At 44.9% G+C, this 19,472-nt stretch overlaps 2 protein-coding genes across 7 annotated transcripts in view; one reads left to right on the plus strand and one right to left on the minus strand.

The window, feature by feature from the left end:
* Positions 1–26: 26 nt before the first annotated feature.
* AP3M2 (adaptor related protein complex 3 subunit mu 2) lies at positions 27–8,141 on the minus strand. Of its 5 annotated transcripts, none has more exons than XR_014319082.1 (9): positions 7,822–8,141; positions 6,298–6,469; positions 5,695–5,832; positions 5,069–5,154; positions 4,186–4,319; positions 3,114–3,321; positions 2,152–2,296; positions 1,104–1,723; positions 27–826 (listed from the first exon to the last, which is right to left on the minus strand). XR_014319082.1 is itself a non-coding variant. In XM_082779608.1 (9 exons), exons 1-8 carry the CDS (start codon positions 8,092–8,094, stop codon positions 1,623–1,625), a joined length of 1,257 nt encoding a protein of 418 aa, XP_082635734.1. In that variant the 5' UTR covers positions 8,095–8,141; the 3' UTR covers positions 27–826; positions 1,611–1,622. The 5 variants fall into 5 exon arrangements, 3 of the variants coding, with proteins under 3 accessions (XP_082635734.1, XP_082635733.1, XP_082635735.1); XR_014319083.1 differs by having other exon boundaries at positions 27–830; XM_082779608.1 differs by having other exon boundaries at positions 1,611–1,723.
* A 3,933-nt stretch (positions 8,142–12,074) lies between these two features.
* The window catches only part of KAT6A (lysine acetyltransferase 6A), a 41,838-nt gene continuing 34,440 nt past the window's right edge, over positions 12,075–19,472 (plus strand). Inside the window, exons 1-3 of one of the 2 annotated variants that reach the window (XM_082779545.1) lie at positions 12,075–12,191; positions 14,094–14,143; positions 14,257–15,027. In XM_082779545.1, coding sequence (XP_082635671.1) covers positions 14,425–15,027 — 603 coding nt within the window. In that variant the 5' untranslated portion in view covers positions 12,075–12,191; positions 14,094–14,143; positions 14,257–14,424. Of the gene's footprint in view, positions 12,192–12,961; positions 13,071–14,093; positions 14,144–14,256; positions 15,028–19,472 lie in introns of those variants that run through there. The other variant, XM_082779546.1, reaches the window with a different exon arrangement.

Here is a 19,472-nt window from a genome sequence, read left to right on the forward strand (position 1 = left end):
CAAAAACCACTCTGAAATATCACAGATGACAGGTAAAAATTAATTTTATTGATGCCCTTGTTGAAGGTTATATTTGCACTGAATATATTCAGCACTAAGGCCACCTGCTGTGGCATTCACCAGTTGAACTGAAAACTGCAATTCGAAAATCAAGATGTCACTCATCCACTGCAACTAGCCCATCAGAGGCAAAACAGAATTTGTGTTAGCCTTCATTTAGGGCCACCTTGTTCTGCTCACAAGCATTAACTACACGTGCTGGACTTCACAGCCACCTGGAAGATGCTGTAGTCCATAAGCTACTGTACATGTAACAAGCTCTGATACCAGAGAAATTAACACATTGGCATCTAGTGGCCGAAGAACACATTACAAACAATAGGGAACAGTGCATATGCCTCATTTTATATTTATGTGTGCTATACAGAGAGAGATGCAGCACAGACTGGGATGGGCTTATGTAGCAACAGCTCCTGCAGAAGGGATGGTCCCAGTGAGAAATCCAACACAGGCTTGAATCCACCTGCACAGCAGCTAATTGAGACAGGAACTGGAATAAGGTACAGCCAGAAACATCACAAAAGGTACCAGGACATAATTATTTCAAATAAAGTCATAAGCGAGCAGGAGAACATTGGTATCACCTTCATTTGTAATAGGCAGGCAGGAAGAAAAATAGGTTCCAACAAGTTACTGGGATAGCAATTGTCTTCGTTTAGCTGCAGCTTCAGTTTCAAAGAGTTTCCATCAGAGTGCTATGTCTCCACGCAAATTCTTGTCCTGTCTCTGCCTCCTCCCTGACTTCCCAAAGAAGCCAGGAGAAACACTACCTCAAAATATTGAGAAAAGAACAGAAGCAGAATTACATTCAGATGTCACCATCCATCAGTTATAAGATAAGTGCTACAGGTGGCTTTTCAAAGGATTCTATACTAAAATTTGGATGGGTTTCCGGTTACTCCCCAAAGATTCAAGAAACTTAACGACCATGATAGATTACAAAATATCAAGGAAAAATGTTCATTTTTTCCTGCTTCCTCCCTCTGTGGCACCACCCCCAATCTCAGGCTTCTTAAAATCACATCCTGGGTGTGACAGTCTACCTTTTCACTTCTTTCAGTCTCATCAAGGCAGAATGGCCAGCTAATCTCTCTGCTGCCAAGAACTATAGCTCTCCAACCAAACATGCAGTGATGGGAAAGGGCAGATGCCAGACCACCACAGTACAACAGAATGTTGTGGAAATTCAACTTCATATCATCTACAAAAGGGATAAAAGACAGCCAAAACATAAGGAACAGGAAGTAGAAAAGGGAATAAATCCCTAGAATTTCCTTTAAGACAGTAAGATGAAGATGGTACAAACTTATATCTGACTCACTATTCCCAAGTGACCTGAACTCCTCTCCCATCTGCTGTTGCTGCTATTACTCCAGGCCTATTTAGGGATGTGACAGCTTCAGGTTAACCTTACTTTTCCCTTCCCCCCAGCACACTAAGCACTGGTTATCCTGATCAGGCTAAAGGCAAGTGAGCAACCCTAAATGGACTGGGGAGATGCTATATCCAACAGCTAGGGATAGGAGAAACAGGAAAGTGCTTTTCCTCACTATCATGATCCTTTAAGTTCGGACTTGGAACTTGCCAGCCTTAGTCATGTATTTTATCCCCTTGAAGGGCTTGTACTTCTCCCCATACATGTCCAAGCGATTCACCTTCAGTCCTAAAAGCAAGCAAATATAGCATAAGACTGACCGCTGCCACAAACACAGAACTTCAGGATAAAGGAACAGAAGAGCGTACTAGAGGGGCAGAGAGCATACTTTAACAAGCAGGAAATGGAGGGGGGAAAAAAGCAAAAAAAAACCAAAAAACATAAAAGCTGACAATTGCTAATTGTCAGAATCATTCTTACAAACACAACCATACTCTAAAATTATGTATGAGGCTCTAAGCAAGAAACGCAAGAGGATGTAGACAGGCTGTTTCGCAAAGCAACAGAGAATAAATCCTTTTATCTGTTGCCAAAGCACACAATTTTCAGATAGGATGTTCTGAAGAGAAGGTCTGAAGAGCTACATCAGCTACATGCAGAGTAAACACTTTGACAGAGAAGAAAACATTCAGCTTCTTCACCTGATAATCACTTACCAGATATAGCCAGCTGCTGAATTTTAAACTGCAGGTTAATAGTTGGATTTTCATCGGGTTTTGATGTCCCAGCTTGCAGATTCATGCTTCCCTTCAGACTTGGCAGCTTCTGGGGGTTTATTTTCCCCACATCCCATGAGAGCAACTTCAAGGAACAACAAATGCAGCAGTCAAGCAGAAATACAGTAACAACCTCTAAAGAATAGTCCCCTTCCAATGACAATTTTTAACCTTTCTCTATGAAAAAGCTCTTTGTCTCAGTATCTTGCCTTTCAGATTGGACATACAACACACACTCCTCTCCCTCCAGTCGGGTCCTCCACTTCAGACATAGTAAAGGCTTAAGGAGCAGCTGTCTCAGAGACCCTCGTTCTCCCTCTCTTTCCAATGTTGCTCCCCAAAAGTCTACCATCAATGGTATTTCCACTATTTGTGCTACAAGCCACAATTGCTATGGGTAATAATAACATAGATAACACAGAATCACCTCTTTTCTATGAGGCTGAATCTGTGTTGCCTGATGCTCTACTGTGGATAAACTTCTAACTTACAGAAAGATAATATTGAACCAGTGGGGAGGAGGAAATCACTAACCAACTGAAATCCTCATCATTTGCAAAGGATCAAGCCTTAGCATGCAGTGCATGACAACCAGATACGCAGAAATCCGTAAGCCAGTCACTGAACTACTGCCTCATCATACAACACCAGTCCTTGTACTTCCTGCACACACCATGCTACCAAAACTAAATCCATTCTGGCACTGAGCCATTTGCTGTGGGGCATAAAACAACTTCTTATGTGCAGTTGTTCAAAAACCAGGGGTATATTAAGTTCTCACCCAAGAAAAGATACTGCCTTCAGGGCATCAACATTCAAAGGAATGATCTTGAAAGGATGAATAACTCAACTTCATTTGCTGAAAGACTTACATAAATAAATTAAAATATACTTTCTCTCACCTTTGTAACTGGGTCAAAGATGTGTGTTCCTTGTGAGGGTGTGAGGCTCATATTTAAGACACCTTTTGGCATCTGGCTAGTGACCATCACTCCCTCTATAGTCTTTCCCATAGTCTGCTTTGGCCCCACTGTGATTTCAAAGCGTCCCAGTGAGCTGCTATCACGGAAACTGATGTTGTGTTTAACATAGACAGGAATTGCCACAAGACTAGAATAAAGACAGTAACAAAGAGACCTTATGAATTTCTTGCCTTCATCTTTGCTTTTCAGTGTTCCCAGTAAAAAGGGCAAGGACTGCAGCAGGGAAAGCAATGAGATCTATGCTCTTTATTTACCAAATCAAAGAGCAAAGTCATAATGCTGTCCTCAAGTCTTTCTTACTATTAAAAAATAAAAAAAATCAAGCTTTCCTTATCTTACTTTTCCACTGTCATACAAGACAGGTAAGGACACCCAATGTAATGGAGAATTGAGCAAGAGAGGGGAGAAACTTTTCACACGTCACAACCAAGATGGTAAGTAGTCCCAGGCAGAGCAACAGCACTTGAACTGCATGCTTTCAGTTTGACTTTTCCCCCCACACTCCTTTTCAACTTCTTGAGATAAGCCTGACAAAGTCTAACAAAATGCTTTAATACCTGTAACCCCAACTGCTAGTCAGTAGCCTGCTTCCAGAAAAGAGTGCAAACAGCTGCCAAGAACTTGTAGTTTCATTAAAAAAGACATCGAAAAAATCAACATGAATATCAAACTAGTTTATCTTTAAAAAAAAAAAAAAAGTAAACAGGAAATTAACAGTTACTCCATACTGCCTAATTCATTCCCACTCTAGATTGTTCATCTGCTACTAGTTTTTGACAGATGCAGGTTGACCAGTAAAAAGAGACAAGAATCACTGCTCCAAACAAGGGGAAAAGACATTTAAAAAAAAAAAAATGTGAATTAACACACATCCCTATTTCACATGGCACAAGTAGTTACCTAATCTTTAAAAGACATTCTCCCCCGCCTCCTTCTTTCTAGTCAGGAAGATCCAAATTCCATAATCCACTACACTAAATTCACCACTTACTTCTGAGCACTGACATGGTATGACAGCAAGCGAAAATTTCCATCAGGAGGAATAAAGGAGAGTATTCTCTCTGACTCCCAGCGCTTAAACCGTACACATGGATGAAAGCTGACATCATCCAACAACCGAGGGTTCTGAAATAAAAGAAAGGTTAAAGAAGGCAGTACTACCTAAAATAAGTACTTAAATTCTTCAATCTCCTATCCACAAAGGGCCCAGCATTTGACACTCGGCACCTTTGAGCATATCTACATTGAGACATTTTAAGCCGTTTGATGCTGCTACATCTGTGCAACAGCAGCACTCAATTATCATCAGTTCTAATCAAACTGCTCATTAGGAAAAAATTCTGTACCGTGAGGGTGGTCAAACACTGGAACAGGGTTCCTAGAGAGGTGGTTGATACCCCATGCCTGTCAGGGTTCAAGAGGTATTTGGATAATGCCCTCAATTACATGCTTTAACTCTTGGTTAGCCCTGAAATGGTCAGGCAGTTAAACTAGATGATCTCTTAAGATCCTTCCAACTGAAATATTCTATTCTATTCCATTTTTGCAAATTCCATCGTGTTAAATAATTATATTGATGCATACTAATAAAAAAGATGGCCCTTTAAAATATCTGCCTAAAGCACTACTATATCACAGAAACTTAGTCACAGAATGTGCTAACAGTACTTTCAACAAAGAACCTGAAAATAAAATCTTTACATTCAAAGTTGCTGAAGTTCACTGTGAGTTCCCACTGTCCGTTCTTTCTCTTTTTGTTTCGTATACTCAGCTTCTGATCTAACTGAATACATCACAGTGAGACTGAGAGCTTGGTAGCATGGCTGGGAAGCCCTTTTCAGGGATTTAAGTAAAGATGTATCCTTGAGCTTTACCATAAAGGAAAGGGTAAGGTCTGGCATCCCAGTCAGCTTGACACAAGCATCAATCACCCCTTGGATTTCAGCAGTAATTGTGGAACCTGCAACAATAAAATAAACACAGGAGGTTACATGAACCTGGTCAAAATTCATTCCAACATGAAAAAACTATCAACAAGGAAGAAGGGAACGTAATGTCTTTATGAAGTGTCATGGCTCAATACGTTGCCTCCTCGAGATATTTCTCATTCCCAACCACTTTTAAAGAAGATGCATGTAAGAACCACCGATGCCAGGAACTTCCATTCTAATGGAACAGCAATAGCTCCCAAGACTAACAAGACTAAGATACATTATAACTACGGAGATAGCTCTCTACAGAATTTCCCCACACATTTCCCAGTACCGAGCTGCTTACAGGACCTCATGAACAGTCAGAAGAGGAAGACAATTTAAAATTTTGATACTTCTCTAAAATTTTTGACTGAAAAGCACCTACAAGCTGGCAACATTCCAAAGTAAGCATAGGAATAAAGCTTCCCACACAGAGATGAGGGAGCACCTCTTTGGAAAGCATAAATCCCTCTTCTGGCACCATCACGACAACTTACCCTTATCATAGCCAAAAGCAACTCCCATACCTGATTTGTCAATGATTGCATCTATTTCCTCAATCACATCAAAATATGCCTCATTGTTGGTATATTTTACACCAGTACGTCTCCAAGGCACCACTGATAACTGTCCAGTAGGAAGCTGGTCACCCACATTAGTGCTTCCTGGAAAAAGAATGATAATCGTAACAACCACAAAAGATAGACAACGCTCCAGAACAAGTTCCTGGCCTCACCCAACTAGATCGTAATTAATTTCCAAGAAACCTCTGCCTCTTTGTGGAAGAACAATTACTCTTCCAGACTCCTTGTATTCTACAATTTGCATCTCTCCCTCACCCAACTCTAGAACATATCACAATAAACTACAGAAAAAAGTAACTAAAAGACAAAACAAAAAGCCACTGACAGAAACAAACAAACAAACAAACAAACAAAACATGCAGCTGGTGCTGGAACCAGGACAAACCTCAAAGAAAAGCGCTAACACAGGACTCCCAAAACACACTTCTGCTGGGGTTTAGAAACATACAGAACAACATACGTTTTCTGCACCTATGTCCAGATTTACTTCTGGAGGAATACTGCCACATGGCCTCACCAGTTTATCTACTTTTTGTTTCCTTGTACCTGTGATGGTGTTGACAACTGTTCGCAGGATTGTTGGAGGTTTTATCAGTTCCTTGAGAATATTGGATTCTGTTGCCAATGGAAAGCCATTGTCCAGCATCTCTTCCAGCACCTCATAAACCACTACAACATTGTCCTTGATCATCACCTCTGAACAGACACCAAAGTAATCCTGTTCAAAAGAAATAATTTATTAATCTCTAGAGGAGAGACTTAGTGATCATTCAGTTCACTGTCCTCCCACACAAAAACAAATCAAGCCTTTTCTTGCAAGAGATGAAATAGCATCAAAGCTCCACACGTTAGCAGAAGAATATCAGAGAGACTGAACACTCCCAATGGGGAAGCACAATTCTAAGCATACCTCAAACCACTGCAACAGCAAGCTGGCGAATCACTGCGTCATCAAGTGTTCCTATTTCCTTTCTATATAATGGGACTCGCTCTGATAGGCAAGAGATTTTTTTAATTGGCACTTGAAAACAGCTCTATTGTAACTGATTAAGCTGCAATACTAAATAACATCTATTTCCTGCGGTACATTTTTGGCCTGAACATGAAAGAGAGCTGACTTCCATTTCAACAGAAGTAACTCAGATTCATTGTAACAACGCTTATAACTAGTTACTCCAATACTGATCATGGCTACAAAAAAGAACTGCAGAATGATGGCTGGGAATGCAACTGTCACAACGTTCTTTGGAATTTCCAATTAAATTACTTTTCCATGCAAGCCATGTCTAGCCAAATAGCTCAGCATAGCATGAGAACCAGTCTCAGGCAACCTAAAGAAAATATAACAGGTCTCACCAACAAAAAGTCAAACACAAGAAACCCTGTGCTGCTTGGATTCAGATCCTGGGAATTAAACAAAAACAGTCAATCCATGCACTGAGCTCAATGAAAGATGACTCTGAGCATACAACGAGCCATGGCCTGACCGGCACTTGGAAGCGAAGCTCATGTGATGCTCATTTGACCGAGCACTCACATGTCCTGTACTCTGGTAGGACGCTGGCCACGAGCCATTTCAAATCCAGACTGCACAATCGCACTGCTGGCAGGCAGAAGAGGCCCATTCTGCCTTTTACATCCCCACACTGAGTGGCACTCGTGCCAACTACAGCACAGAGGAAACACAGCTGCTCTGAGGCAACTCCTGCCACTGCTTTCTTCAGGCAGCACGAGACCCTTCCGAGAAACACCATCGGATGTAAGCAGGCGGGTGGGCTGCCACCGACTGCCTCGAGCACCGGAGCTGCACGAGCTCTTCACCGAGCAGCCCGGCTCGGTCGCGTTCCGCAGCTCCTCGCAGCCGCGAGACCGCACAGCAGCAGCGCAGCTCTCGGCTGCCGCGGGGCCGTGCCGGCTGCCTGCAGATCCGCCCCGGGCGGCCCCCGCCGACCCCGCGAGCTCTCCGGACCCGCGGGAGCCCCCGGCTGGCGCAGGACGGGCGTCGAGAGGCAGGGAAAGGCGCAAAGCAGCCGCGGCCGGCCCGCCCGGCCCCCCGCCCCCCGGCCGCACCTGGAAGGTGTCGACGACGCGGTGCAGGAACTCGATGACGAAGAGCGGCGGCACCTCGCTCTGGATGACGGCCACGAAGAAGATCTTGTGGCGGTAGACGCTGAGCAGGCAGTGGTGCGGCGTGGCGATCACCGGCGGCACGTTCTCCGCCTCCGAGGCCCTCTCCTGCGCCTCGAAGAAGTAGTCGCAGACGGAGCGGCTGACGGCGCTCTTCCAGTGCTTCTCCAGGAAGATGTCCCCCGCGGCGTTGATCAGGAACAGGCTGTGGATCATGGCGGCGGCCGGCGCCGCGGCCGGGCCGGGCCTCCGCTCGCCTCGGCCCCGCTCCTCCGCCCCCCGCCGGCCCGGTCCCGGCCCCGCCCCCTGCCCCCCGAGGCCACGCCCCCCCGGCGCGCGGATTGGCGTCGCCGAGGAAGAGCCCCCCCCCCCCCCCGCGGCCTCTCGGGGCGGGCTTCGCTGCGAGCGCCCCGATTGGGCGGCCCGCTGACGGCCGAGCCCGATAGGCCGAGGAGAGGCGCGCGGCTGATGACGCACGCGGAGCGGCCCGCCTGGGCCGCAGTCGGCCTGGAGGGCGAGCCCCGCGCTGCGTCGCCTGCAGGCCGCGGGCAGAGCCGCCGGGAGGGGGCGCCCCGGCCCCCCTCGCCCGCTCGCCGTGAGGGGCTCGCCCCGGCCTCGCTGTTCAGCGGAGAGCAGAGCCCGCGGCCTCCTGCAGCGGCAGGCCGAAGGGGGACGGAGCCTCTCCCTGATTGTCTTTGAACTTTGTTCTTCCTGCGGCAGACGTCTGTCTGTACAGCCTGCGGCCCCGTGCCGCAGCGAGGAGCAGCCGGTCCTCGCGATGTTTTCCATTTGGGGGGAATGTTTTCCACCCAGCGCGATGTTTTCCACCGCGCTGTTCTGGGCTTGCTCACCACAGAGCAGTGGCACAGCTGCAAACGCAACCCGGCCGCATGACAGCTGCCATGCACAACGCAGCTACGTCCTAGGCTGAGTGACTCCGTTGCACAACTAAGGTGACTTGTGTACACAGAGCAGATCTCTCGACTTCTGCATCAAGCAGATGCCTTTGCCAATAATTCCCTGATTTCACTACCTTATAGTCCAAAAGGGCCGCTCCCGTCACCTACTGTGAGAACAAATGTAAATACAACAAAAAAGCCCGTTTGATACCATGAAATAAGCTGTCTGAGCATACAACCTTTATTACAGGGGAAGGAAGGTGACAGACTACTGGTTAGGACTGCTGCAAAAGCACTGAAAGACTTAGATCCAAGTCTCCACTGCTAACTGTTCTACAATGTTGTGGGCGTATCTCACTGACAGTTATACTAGCAGGTTTGGAAGATGAGTAAACAGGATGCATCGACTGTGTCAGAATGAAAAAAAAAAAAAGGCAGCACCATTTAAAGTTTAAATTAGATCTTTTTTGTACTACTATTTTCCCCCCAAATGGGGCAGAGGTCAGACTGTTTACTCTGATGTTACCTTGTATTAATTCAACATGCACTAGGTGAGCTTTTTTTACTATACCAGAAATAAGGGACAACTGACCTATACATTGGTTTATCATTTACACTCATTATTTGTTTCAAGTGCATTTTGAAGCAGCGAGATGTTTTTTAAATGTCTAATTCAAATTACTGCAATGAATTATGTATTTCAGAGCAACAAAGTGGTATAAATTTTTCATTTAATTACAGCATTCTGTTATAAATTTAAAATAAGTATGTATGGTTTTAACATCACTCTCTAAGAGGCTTTTGGAGTCTCTATTAACAGAAGTCATATAGGCATCATGGACAGAAAACAGCAGCACAAAGGTAAGCATATGCAACAGCATAAAACCTTTATAAGTTTACCAGGTTCTCTGCAAAACTCAAGCCTTTCTGTTTTTAAAAACTTTCTGTTTTTAACCTGGAAAATGAAGTCTACTGTTACGGGATTCTTCTTTTCAATACAGGCTTTTATTTCTTGTCTCATAAAACACAATTCAGTTTTCACTGTATCATACATTGTTTAAAAACCTTCATTTTCATCCAATTGCGTGCACTCCTCATCAAAATAGTTAATATTTTACCTAGTTCACGACGTCATTACTTCTTTATATTTCCTATGGTAACCTTGTTTTTTTTAGTCATCAAGAATGTCAATGCCAATGCAAAAGAAACCACAGGGTAATAAATTATTTCTGCACACCAAAGGTAAAGGTTGTGGAAGGATGAAGGGGAATACATTTGTTTATAATCCTATAGACTTATGAAAAACTAATCACAAGAGATATCTTGTCAAAATCCCCTTGAGTAGTCTGACCTTTGCAGAGCTGCTGTGTAGTTGGGATGCTAACTTGAAATTTAAACTTCTCCAAAAATTTTCCCGTATCTTGTTGGCACCTGCAGTGAATTAACAGTTACACCACTGTTTACTGCTGCATAAACATGGCCTGTCTGCTTCCAAACTGTTAGCAGAAGGATAACATTTTCTTCTGAACATCAGTAATGCTTTCCTCCACAAGTCGCTCAGGAGCTTATATAAACTGGAATCTAAGAGAACATGGTAGAAGGTGTAGCCCGAACAGACTGTCAAGTTGCTGGTTAATTTAGTGGCAGCCTGAAAACAGTTCAGTAAAGGTATTATTCCCTTGTGAAAGTGCATGAACCCCCAGAGAAAAAGAGCAAAAAATTTGAATTGCGATGAAATGCTGTTGCCAAACAGTACCCTGTCTTCATGAAAAAGCAATCCCCTACTATCTGTTGGTTGCTGTATGTAGAATTCTGATGATTTAACTGTTAGCTTGTGATGTGAAAATAAAAGAGAGTAGAATAAAAAAGGCTAGTTTTCATCTCTGAAATACCAAACAACAACAATTAATTTTGTAAGGCTGACAATAATAATCTACTGCAAATTTTGAAACAAAATAGACTGCAGACTGACACTCTGCTTTCTAGAAACACAACTGGGGTTTCACTGTTATGTACTGAGTCGTTTCAGCAATGTGTGAGCAAGTACTGTTACGCTTACTCACATTATTCTCTGGAAATTACATTTATATATTCATTAGCTTTTCAGAATTCAGCACCGCAGCCTTGGAATTTAAGGCATTGAAGTACCTTAATTTCCACCCTTCCACTCAGGAAGAGGTGGGATAAGAGATTAACTTCTATGGCGAATCCAACTCTGAGAAGGGCAGACCTCTGCAGTTTGCATGAGAGGAACAGAACTGTTTGTACAATACCTCATACAACAGCACCTCAAACTCCATTAGCTTCCCAAACAGTTCAAGTAAGAAGCAGTTCATGTTCATGCTGAAAAACCTATTCTGTTAAAACATCAAAAGATTTCCTCTTGCTCAAAAGAGAAATTTCTCACCACAAGACATTCGGAAATGTCACACAGCCATTCAGAAAACACCACTTTGTTGCTTTTTCAACTGTCTTCCTGATGTTTCTTAAGATTTTTTTTTCTGAAAAGGGAAGCTTGCACGAATCTTTACCCAGCAGTCGTCCTCTAAGATAACACTGAAAAATGCGTACCTGACGTCGTGCATACGCGGCTGTTTTAGGAAAAGGTTAGGGAACTGCGCGCAGCACGCAACCACCCAGTATAAATAACAAAGCGAGATTATTCAACCGAGTACAACCCGGGAGAGAATGTCATCATTTCGTAAAATTAGAATTTGCTCTTTGCTCTTTTCCGTCAGCTGTCGACAGACACTCGGTCCGCCGCCGTCCCCCCGCAGGGCAGAGCCGCGCTGCTCCCTGAGGCAGCCTCGGGCGGGTGCCCCCAGCGGGTCCCCCCCGACTCCAGCCACAAGGAGCCGGCTGTGCGCAGCCTGCTGCAGAACCACGGCCACAAGACGCCGAGATCCCGAGCTGCCTCAGCGCTCACGTTCCGGCGACGTATTTCTGCACGATAACCCACAGCTCGTCACGACGCTGCGCACACCGAAGATGTAGAAAGTGACCGAAATTACCTCACGGAGCCGCCTCAGGAGAGCGTGGTTTTCACGCACGTGCACCCGCGCGGCCCCGCAGGCCAACGGGCGCCGTCAGCTCGGAGCGCAGCGGCCGGGGCTGCGGGGCACAACCCCACGCCGCCGCTCCGGACGCGAGCTCGGCCCGGCCCCGCCGCGGCCCCAGCCCCGGCCCCGACCCCGCCACCGCCCCCTCCCCGCGGCTCCTCCCGGCGGTGCCGCGGCCGCCCCCGCCCGCCGCGCTGTTCCCTGAGCACGCCCCCTCCCCCCGCCGCGGGCTGTTCCCCTCGCGCACCCCCTCCCCCCGCCGCAGAGCTCCGGACCCAAGATGGCCGCCGTGTCAGTTTCGGGCTTCGCCGCCGCTCGGCCTCGGCTTCTCGGTTCCCGTCTCTCGCGGGCCTCGGTAAGGAGCGCTGCCGGGACCGCCCCGGCTCGGCTGCCCGGCGCCGGGGGCCGCGCGGGCGGGCGGCGAGCCCGCCGGCCGCTGGAAGGGGAAGGCCCGCCGAGCGCACCAGGCTCGCGGCCTGTTCCGGCCCCGCCGCCGCCGCTGTGCGCCAGGCCCGGCCCCGGCCGCCCGTCGCTCCGGAGCCCGCCGGGCCTTCCCCCCGGGGCGGCGGGGGCCGCGGCTCGGCGCGGATGAGGCGGCGGCGCGGGCCGGGGGGGGGGGGCGCGGGGCGAGGCGCGCTCCGACCCCGGCGCGGGGAAAGGCGGGGAGGCGGAGGCGGGCGCGGGCCCGGCCGAGCCGGTGCGAGGCGCTGGGCTGCGCCGCCCCCGCTGCCGGGCGCTCGGAGGCGGCGCGGGACTCGGCCGGCCGCGGGGGGATGGGGGTGCGGGTGGGGGTGGGGGAGCGGCCCGCTCGCCCCGAGCCCTCCGGCGCGAGTCCCGCGGCCGAGGCGGGCCGCCCGAGGGAGGGCCGGGGCTGAGCGGCGGCAGGTGCAGGGAGCGCTCGGCCCCGCCGCCGGCACCGGCCCCGCGTCGCCTCGGCCCGGCCGGGCGGTTACGTAACGCGCCGGGCACGGAGCCCCGCCGGGGGCAGCGCCGCCGCCGCCGCCCGGAGCCCCCCCCCTCCCCCCCCCCCTCGGGAGCGCGGCCCGGCCTCGCCAGGCGGGCGGGTCTCTCGGTCCGCGCTTCCCTTCGCGTTTGTTGTTGGCGGGGTGCAAAAAACAGAAAGGCCAACGGAAACAGAGCTCCGGGCGAGTGCCGCGGCCCCCCTGGGCTGAACGGGAGTTCCGAATCTTTCTAGTATTGGATGCCTGGAGCTGCGCAGTTGAGTCTGATGCCTGTATGCAAATGCGTTTTGTGTGCTGATAAATTCTTGAATACTTACTAGAAAGCAGAATGGAAGAGAACCGTGTTAACGACTAGCTGATGACTAAAACTTCCCTTGCAGGAAAGTCATTATCCGTTTAATAAACAGTTTACAAATTCTTCAGGGATAGTGTACTTTTACAGTAGAACTTCAGCACAGTGTACTGTTATCATGCTAAGAAAAAGTCTTTGTTAAAGAGAACTGAGGGCTGTGAAGTAGAGCCTCCTACCCTTCCATCTGCACCTTTAATTAACAATGACATAAGCATTTGTTTTTCATTTGTAGGGTCACCTGTTACTTTGTGCTCAAGTGTTTTCAGTGTGCCTCATCTATGAAAGGTTATAATGTTGTAGTCTTCTTTTCTACACTCTTTGGAAGTGAAACGTTTAATTACAGTCTCAAGCTGTGTTTCTTCACTTTTTTTCTTGATGGAACAACTGTCATAGCTTTTCTTAGCGGGAGGGAGTCAGACCTATGATTACGCTCTTGGAAGAGTTCTGAAAGTTCCTTACTGTTTGCTCAAGACTCTTGATTATTGCTACTGCTTTCTATTCAAGTTTCAGGCAGTGTCTTCCATGTGCAAAAATGAAGAGAGCTGCTGGTTTGTTTTCTTTTGTTTCGTTGGGTTTTGACTGTGGTTTTTTTTTTTTTTTTTTTTTTTGCTCGTGATTTGTATAAGATCCTGGTGTATTTTTTTTAATGGTAAAGTAGGTTGTGCTCAGCAGTGATATAAAACTTGTGTAGGGTTTATGCTAACTTATGGATTGAAATTAAAAAGGTGTGCTTTTTTTTTCTTTCCTCTGGGTTGTATGGAATTAGTTATTGCAGTGTTACACCATTTTTTATTAGCAGTGAAGACAGAATCTTAATTATTACTTCAGTGTAACAGAATTGTAGTAATGGATTAAAACTCTGCAGTGTGTGTAATGAATTAATGTTGGCTGCTATTTTTTTTAACGGTTCACTGGAAATATCTCTCTTCTTGCTCTCTTCCAGGCTTAATGTTACAGTTCTTCTGATTGTGAGTGTGCAGGCTAGAAGCTGAGGTGAGACTTGTTGAAATCTTCCTACCTTTGTGGAAAAACATTCTTGGAATTTATTATGGGACTTATCGGAAAGAACGAGGAAATTTCTAATAGTTTTGCTTTCTTCTCTGCAGTGTGAAAACAATTGATGTTTGAGAAAGGAGGAGTAATTCAGAACAGAAAACGTGTATGCTATGGTTAGCTGTTTCCCATCATCCGAGAATCTGTTTTCCCATCGTGTGAAACTTGTTCAGCATCGGGATAAAGGATAACGACTCTATGGATATACAGAATTCTTCACCATGGTAAAACTCGCCAACCCGCTGTATACGGAGTGGATTTTGGAGGCAATCAAAAAGGTAAAGAAGCAAAAACAGCGTCCTTCAGAGGAGAGGATATGCAATGCAGTGTCTTCATCACATGGTTTGGACCGCAAAACTGTTCTGGAACAGTTAGAGTTGAGTGTTAAAGATGGAACTATTTTAAAAGTCTCCAACAAGGGTCTCAACTCCTACAAGGATCCTGATAATCCTGGGAGAATAGCACTTCCAAAGCCCCGGAACCATGGAAAGTTGGATGGTAAACCAAACGTGGACTGGAATAAACTTATCAAACGGGCAATTGAGGGCTTGGGTGAGTCTAGCGGCTCATCCTTGAAAAATATTGAGCGCTTTCTGAAAGGTCAGAAAGATGTGTCTGCATTATTTGGAGGTAGCGCTGCCTCCGTTTTTCACCAGCAATTGCGATTAGCTGTCAAACGTGCTGTTGGCCATGGTAGGCTCCTTAAAGATGGACCTCTGTACCAACTCAACACTAAAGCAACCACTAATGCTGAAGGGAAGGAGAGTTTTGAGTCTCTTTCCTGTCTGCCTCCAGTGTGTCTGCTTCCCCATGAAAAGGATAAGGTAAGGCCCAATTTACGTGAACCTATTTGTGTATTTGATGGAATATATCAGTGCAGAGTCACAATTTGAAGTCAATTTGTCTAACTTGCATCTTGTAAGGTTGAAATGCTGAATATGCTTTGAGGATCCTACTCTGTTCAAATTTCTAAGCATGATCAGTGAAACTTGAATAGGTGATAATTTGTACCTTGGACCTGAAAACTGCGACCAAAAAGCTGGCGTTTTGGTACAGCAGAGCTGAATGGATGCTGACAGGCTTATTATACAGTTATGTTACTGAACCTGAGGAAGTAAGCCCCCTATTTTTAAGGTAGGGTGTGGATTTGAAAAGCAAACGAGATTGTCTTATTTTCACATTTTTATTTGACTGCTTATTCATTTTGTTTTTTTCATATTTTACATAAAACATAAAATTTCATATTATTATGCAGCTGCTTATCTGAACACAGGTAACATTACAAAGTGCTGACGAGCAATTGCTGCCTAACCTTGTCATAGAGGCTTTAAGTGTTTGCAGTGAAGGATTCGGTTTCTGTCCCCATACGGCTTTGTTGTGAAATATAAAGAGAAGACGCATAGGATATAGCAGTTGAAATGAGGAGCGAAATCAGAAGATGTAGAGAGCAAAGGAAATGTTGTAATGAACAATCGTAGACTTGTACTCTCTTCTGTGTGCCTCGTGCCCATCCTTGAATGTAGTTCATTATACAAACCAAGGCACTTTTCTGGTGTTTTCTTTTATTTTCATGTTTTCTTTTTCCACTTTCTTCCATCTTTCTGCATGCTTAAAGTCTCTGACCCTCCACTCCAACCTCGAGATCAAGTTGTTGGAGTGAAACTGATACCACCAGTATCTTTCCTGTCCTTGTTATGCTGCTGTGGGAGTAGAGTAAAACTGAAGTCTGCCTTTGTTTATTGAACATCAGTTTGCCACTAATTCATATCTTTGTACTACAAATCTTCAGGACTTCTAGTACTAGAAAATTACTTTTTCTATATGTAATAGATATTTCATCAACAGTGATAGGATTTTTTTGTTGTTGTTGTCACCTTCAGTGGTGAAGTTTTTTGAGTGTGCTGATCATGGTTTTTTACTAATTAGGTTCACTCTCCAGTGAGAGGGCTTGTTTATGATCTAGTAGGGTTTGAAGAGGTGAAACTACTGTAGGAGTCTTCCCCTTAAATCTGAGTATCTGCTTTATCACTGGTAAAGATTCTCAGAAGTCTTCATTTAACTGTGCAAGTTCTTCTGGGGACGGAGTACTTGCTAGTCAGCAGGCTGTGTTGCATGCTGGTGGAATGTATGATTAAGTAACAATATGTTGAAAATTCCAGCAGCTTCCTCAAGTACTCTGCCTAGATATGTTTCCTGTGTACTACTACAACTGTATCCGTAATAAAATTGGTAATGAAAACTGATTATAAACAAGCCTGGTACACGTGGGAGCTGAACTGAGAGTGGTAGTAACAGCAGAAAATATTAGCTGTGCTTATTATTATTAACACTGTGTTTCACAGCCTAATCAGTCTTGTGATGGACAATCTGATATTCTTTCAGATTGTTTCCTGTTTTTTTCATAGAACAGGGCATATGAGTGATAACGTGAGCTACTGTAAATACTGAGTTTGGTTTGGAGTTCATTTCTGTCCCCTGGTGAAATATGTGTGTCAATTTCTTGTGTGTGCACGTGCATAGAAAAATAAACATGCACAAGGTATGTATGTTTGGGGCAGTTAGATATGCTTCTTATTTCCTCTCTACCTGCTCAGGTCTGAGCAGCTTGAACAATAAAAGGGCTGTTAATAACAATAGAAGGTGTTATGTGCTGTAAACTTTTAAACAGTAACTATAGTGGAAACCTTGCAAGGGATTTCTTCATTAAATTCTGATCTTTTTTTTTGTTTATCCTTTGAAATAAGACCCTAGATTTCTGCTCTTCACATACCATTTTTGTGCTGTGTAAACCATGTTGATTTTCTTACTAGTTTCTTGAGTCATTTAGAAGATACTGTATTAAAACATCTATATGTAAATTTTGTCAGCATTAATTGGCAAGTCAGAGGAAGCCAAAAGATCATTCCTATTCTACAAGAATTTTAACACACTTCTTTCTTAATGCAGACCCTATGTGATAGTTTTTCTGCACTCTGTCTTGTGTTAAATCTCAGCCAGTTATGCGTGTGCAGAAGGCTTACATGTATATGGTATAGTAATTATTATTTTTTTTTTACTTAGTTCTTGAGACTGGTGAGGTTGTTTGTTTTCTTTCATGGAATCATGTAGACCAAATTCTTCAGGAATATCACTGCCATGTTTCTCTGGTTCTTAGAACAGTCTGGTAACAATGTGAACAAACCCTTCGCCTCCCAAATCTGAGAAATCCTAATGACCTTTCTCATACTCACTGTCATTATCTTTTAACCTTGCACTGTTTGGTCTTTAACGTCCTTTAAAGAACTCTTTGGGTATTCATATGATCAAAATTTATAATCCTTAAAGGTAAAATATTTCTTTGTTTCCTATCTGTACAGCTTCCTATCAGCTGCAAGTGCTTACCTGTCCGTGTTTGGTAGTACCACTTGGTTTAGATGCCTAAAAGTGAATATTCAGGTCTGGATATTTTCCTGTGTATTATGAAATTATCCTTATGTGGTAGGAGATCTATGAAAGCTGACATTTTAATTTTAAAAGTTTAAGTAGTTCTATAGAAGTTTGTTTAGTAAATATTACTTTTTTTTTTTTTTTTCAAGTCTTTCTTTCTGTGTTCTGTGAATACCACATTACAGCATTCAGGCAAAAATATAGCAAGTTACCATGGTTTGCTAGGTAATACTGACGTGCTGCTGACAATAAAGTCTTGATATCCTTGGCCTAAAAAACACTACTTGGATGAAAACAAGCAAATAAAACAAAACTTGCTGATGGGCGGAGTTCAGTGCTGAAGCTTGCTGACCTGTTAGTGACAAGAGCTGACAAAATTTGTCTTTAATTTCAGTTTTAAGTGCTGAATGTGGCTTAACTTACATGCAAGTTTAATGGAACTGGCCTTTTCTTTTTGTTCGTATTCCCATAGTTTAGAAGGTAAAATAGGAAATGCACTTCCATGCAGTTGTATTATGTGCATTGTATTACTTGGGACATCTTGGACTTAATTTTGGAAATGACTTTGTCACCTGTCCTATAAACAGTACCAGGCTGGTAAGATCCACAGGGCCTACTGCTGCTTTGGAAAGAAAAGTAAGAGGCTGGATGGCAAGTTGTTGCAATACCTAGAAGTAAAGGGAGTTCATGCAGAAACTGTAGTGAAAGAGAAGACTGTGTTGAGTTGCTGCCTCTTGGTTATGTACCCAGTAAGCACTATTCCCTCAGAACACCTGAAAGTGAGGAGGTGTCAGGCCTCTCACCTTAGGTTAGCCAAGGAGGTGATAAGTGTGGAGCAGAGAACATTCTGCACTGAGTCCGCTCTCCATCAGAGACTTTTCTTCTCACATGTGTAGGGAACAAGCAATACTATACAGGCTGAATTTTGAATTGCCTAATCCCACAGCTACAGGGCAACTTCTGCTGTGAAGCTCTGACTAAATATACATGAAAAATTTCTTCAAAGTTTCCTCACTTCTGTTCTGTGTATAATTAGCCTACTTGCAGACTGAAACAGGGTTTTACTCTTTAAAGTCCTTTTTCTTAAGGAAAAATTGCTGTGTCTAGCATTTGTTCATAGTAACAGCTTTATTTCTTAAAACTTCCTGTAAATTATTATGTTAAAAAATGCTTTTTCTGAGTTGTTTTTTTTTTTTTAAAAACAAACAAACAAACAAACAAAAACACGGAATAAACACTAATACTGCTTTACCATATGGTGGGTATTGACATGTCTTTGGGAATAGAAAGGCTTGACAAAAAATATACAGAAAGTTCTTAGGGACTATCTGGATGAAGCTTTCTGGGCTATTTCACCACTGCTTGGATATGCCTTGGATTAGCAATACTTGTTTGTGATTTCTGGGGCAGGTGCTGCTGGGATGGCAGTCAGTTGATCTCTTTTTGTGCTGACTCCAGGCACCTCTGCCAGAGGTTACTGCAGCCAATGCAAAGACAGAGCAAATGGTGTTTTGCTCCTCAGCTTGTATCGTTTGTAGCCCAGTTTCTTACTATGAAATTAAATTGTTGGTGTCAGTTAATGCTCTGTGCTGGGAAATTCAGCCGTAGCTAGGGGGGGAAGGAACCTCAAGTGAAGTACCAGGGGCAGCACAGAGCAGTCACCTCCGTCCTCATCCCTGTGGTGAACAGGCAGAGCCACAGAGGCCTTGATGTTGAGTTGGCCTTGCAATCGGCTGTAACGTTGCTTTATCTGTGCCACTGGTAGCTTTATTTCTTGGCTTCCTCTTGAGTGCAAAAGGTTGTATTTGCCGGACAATAAACACTGACTTGTCTCTTTTATAGG

This window comes from Aythya marila (assembly GCF_965140915.1).
Source record: "Aythya marila genome assembly, chromosome: 26".
Classification (NCBI taxonomy): Eukaryota; Metazoa; Chordata; class Aves; order Anseriformes; family Anatidae; genus Aythya; species Aythya marila.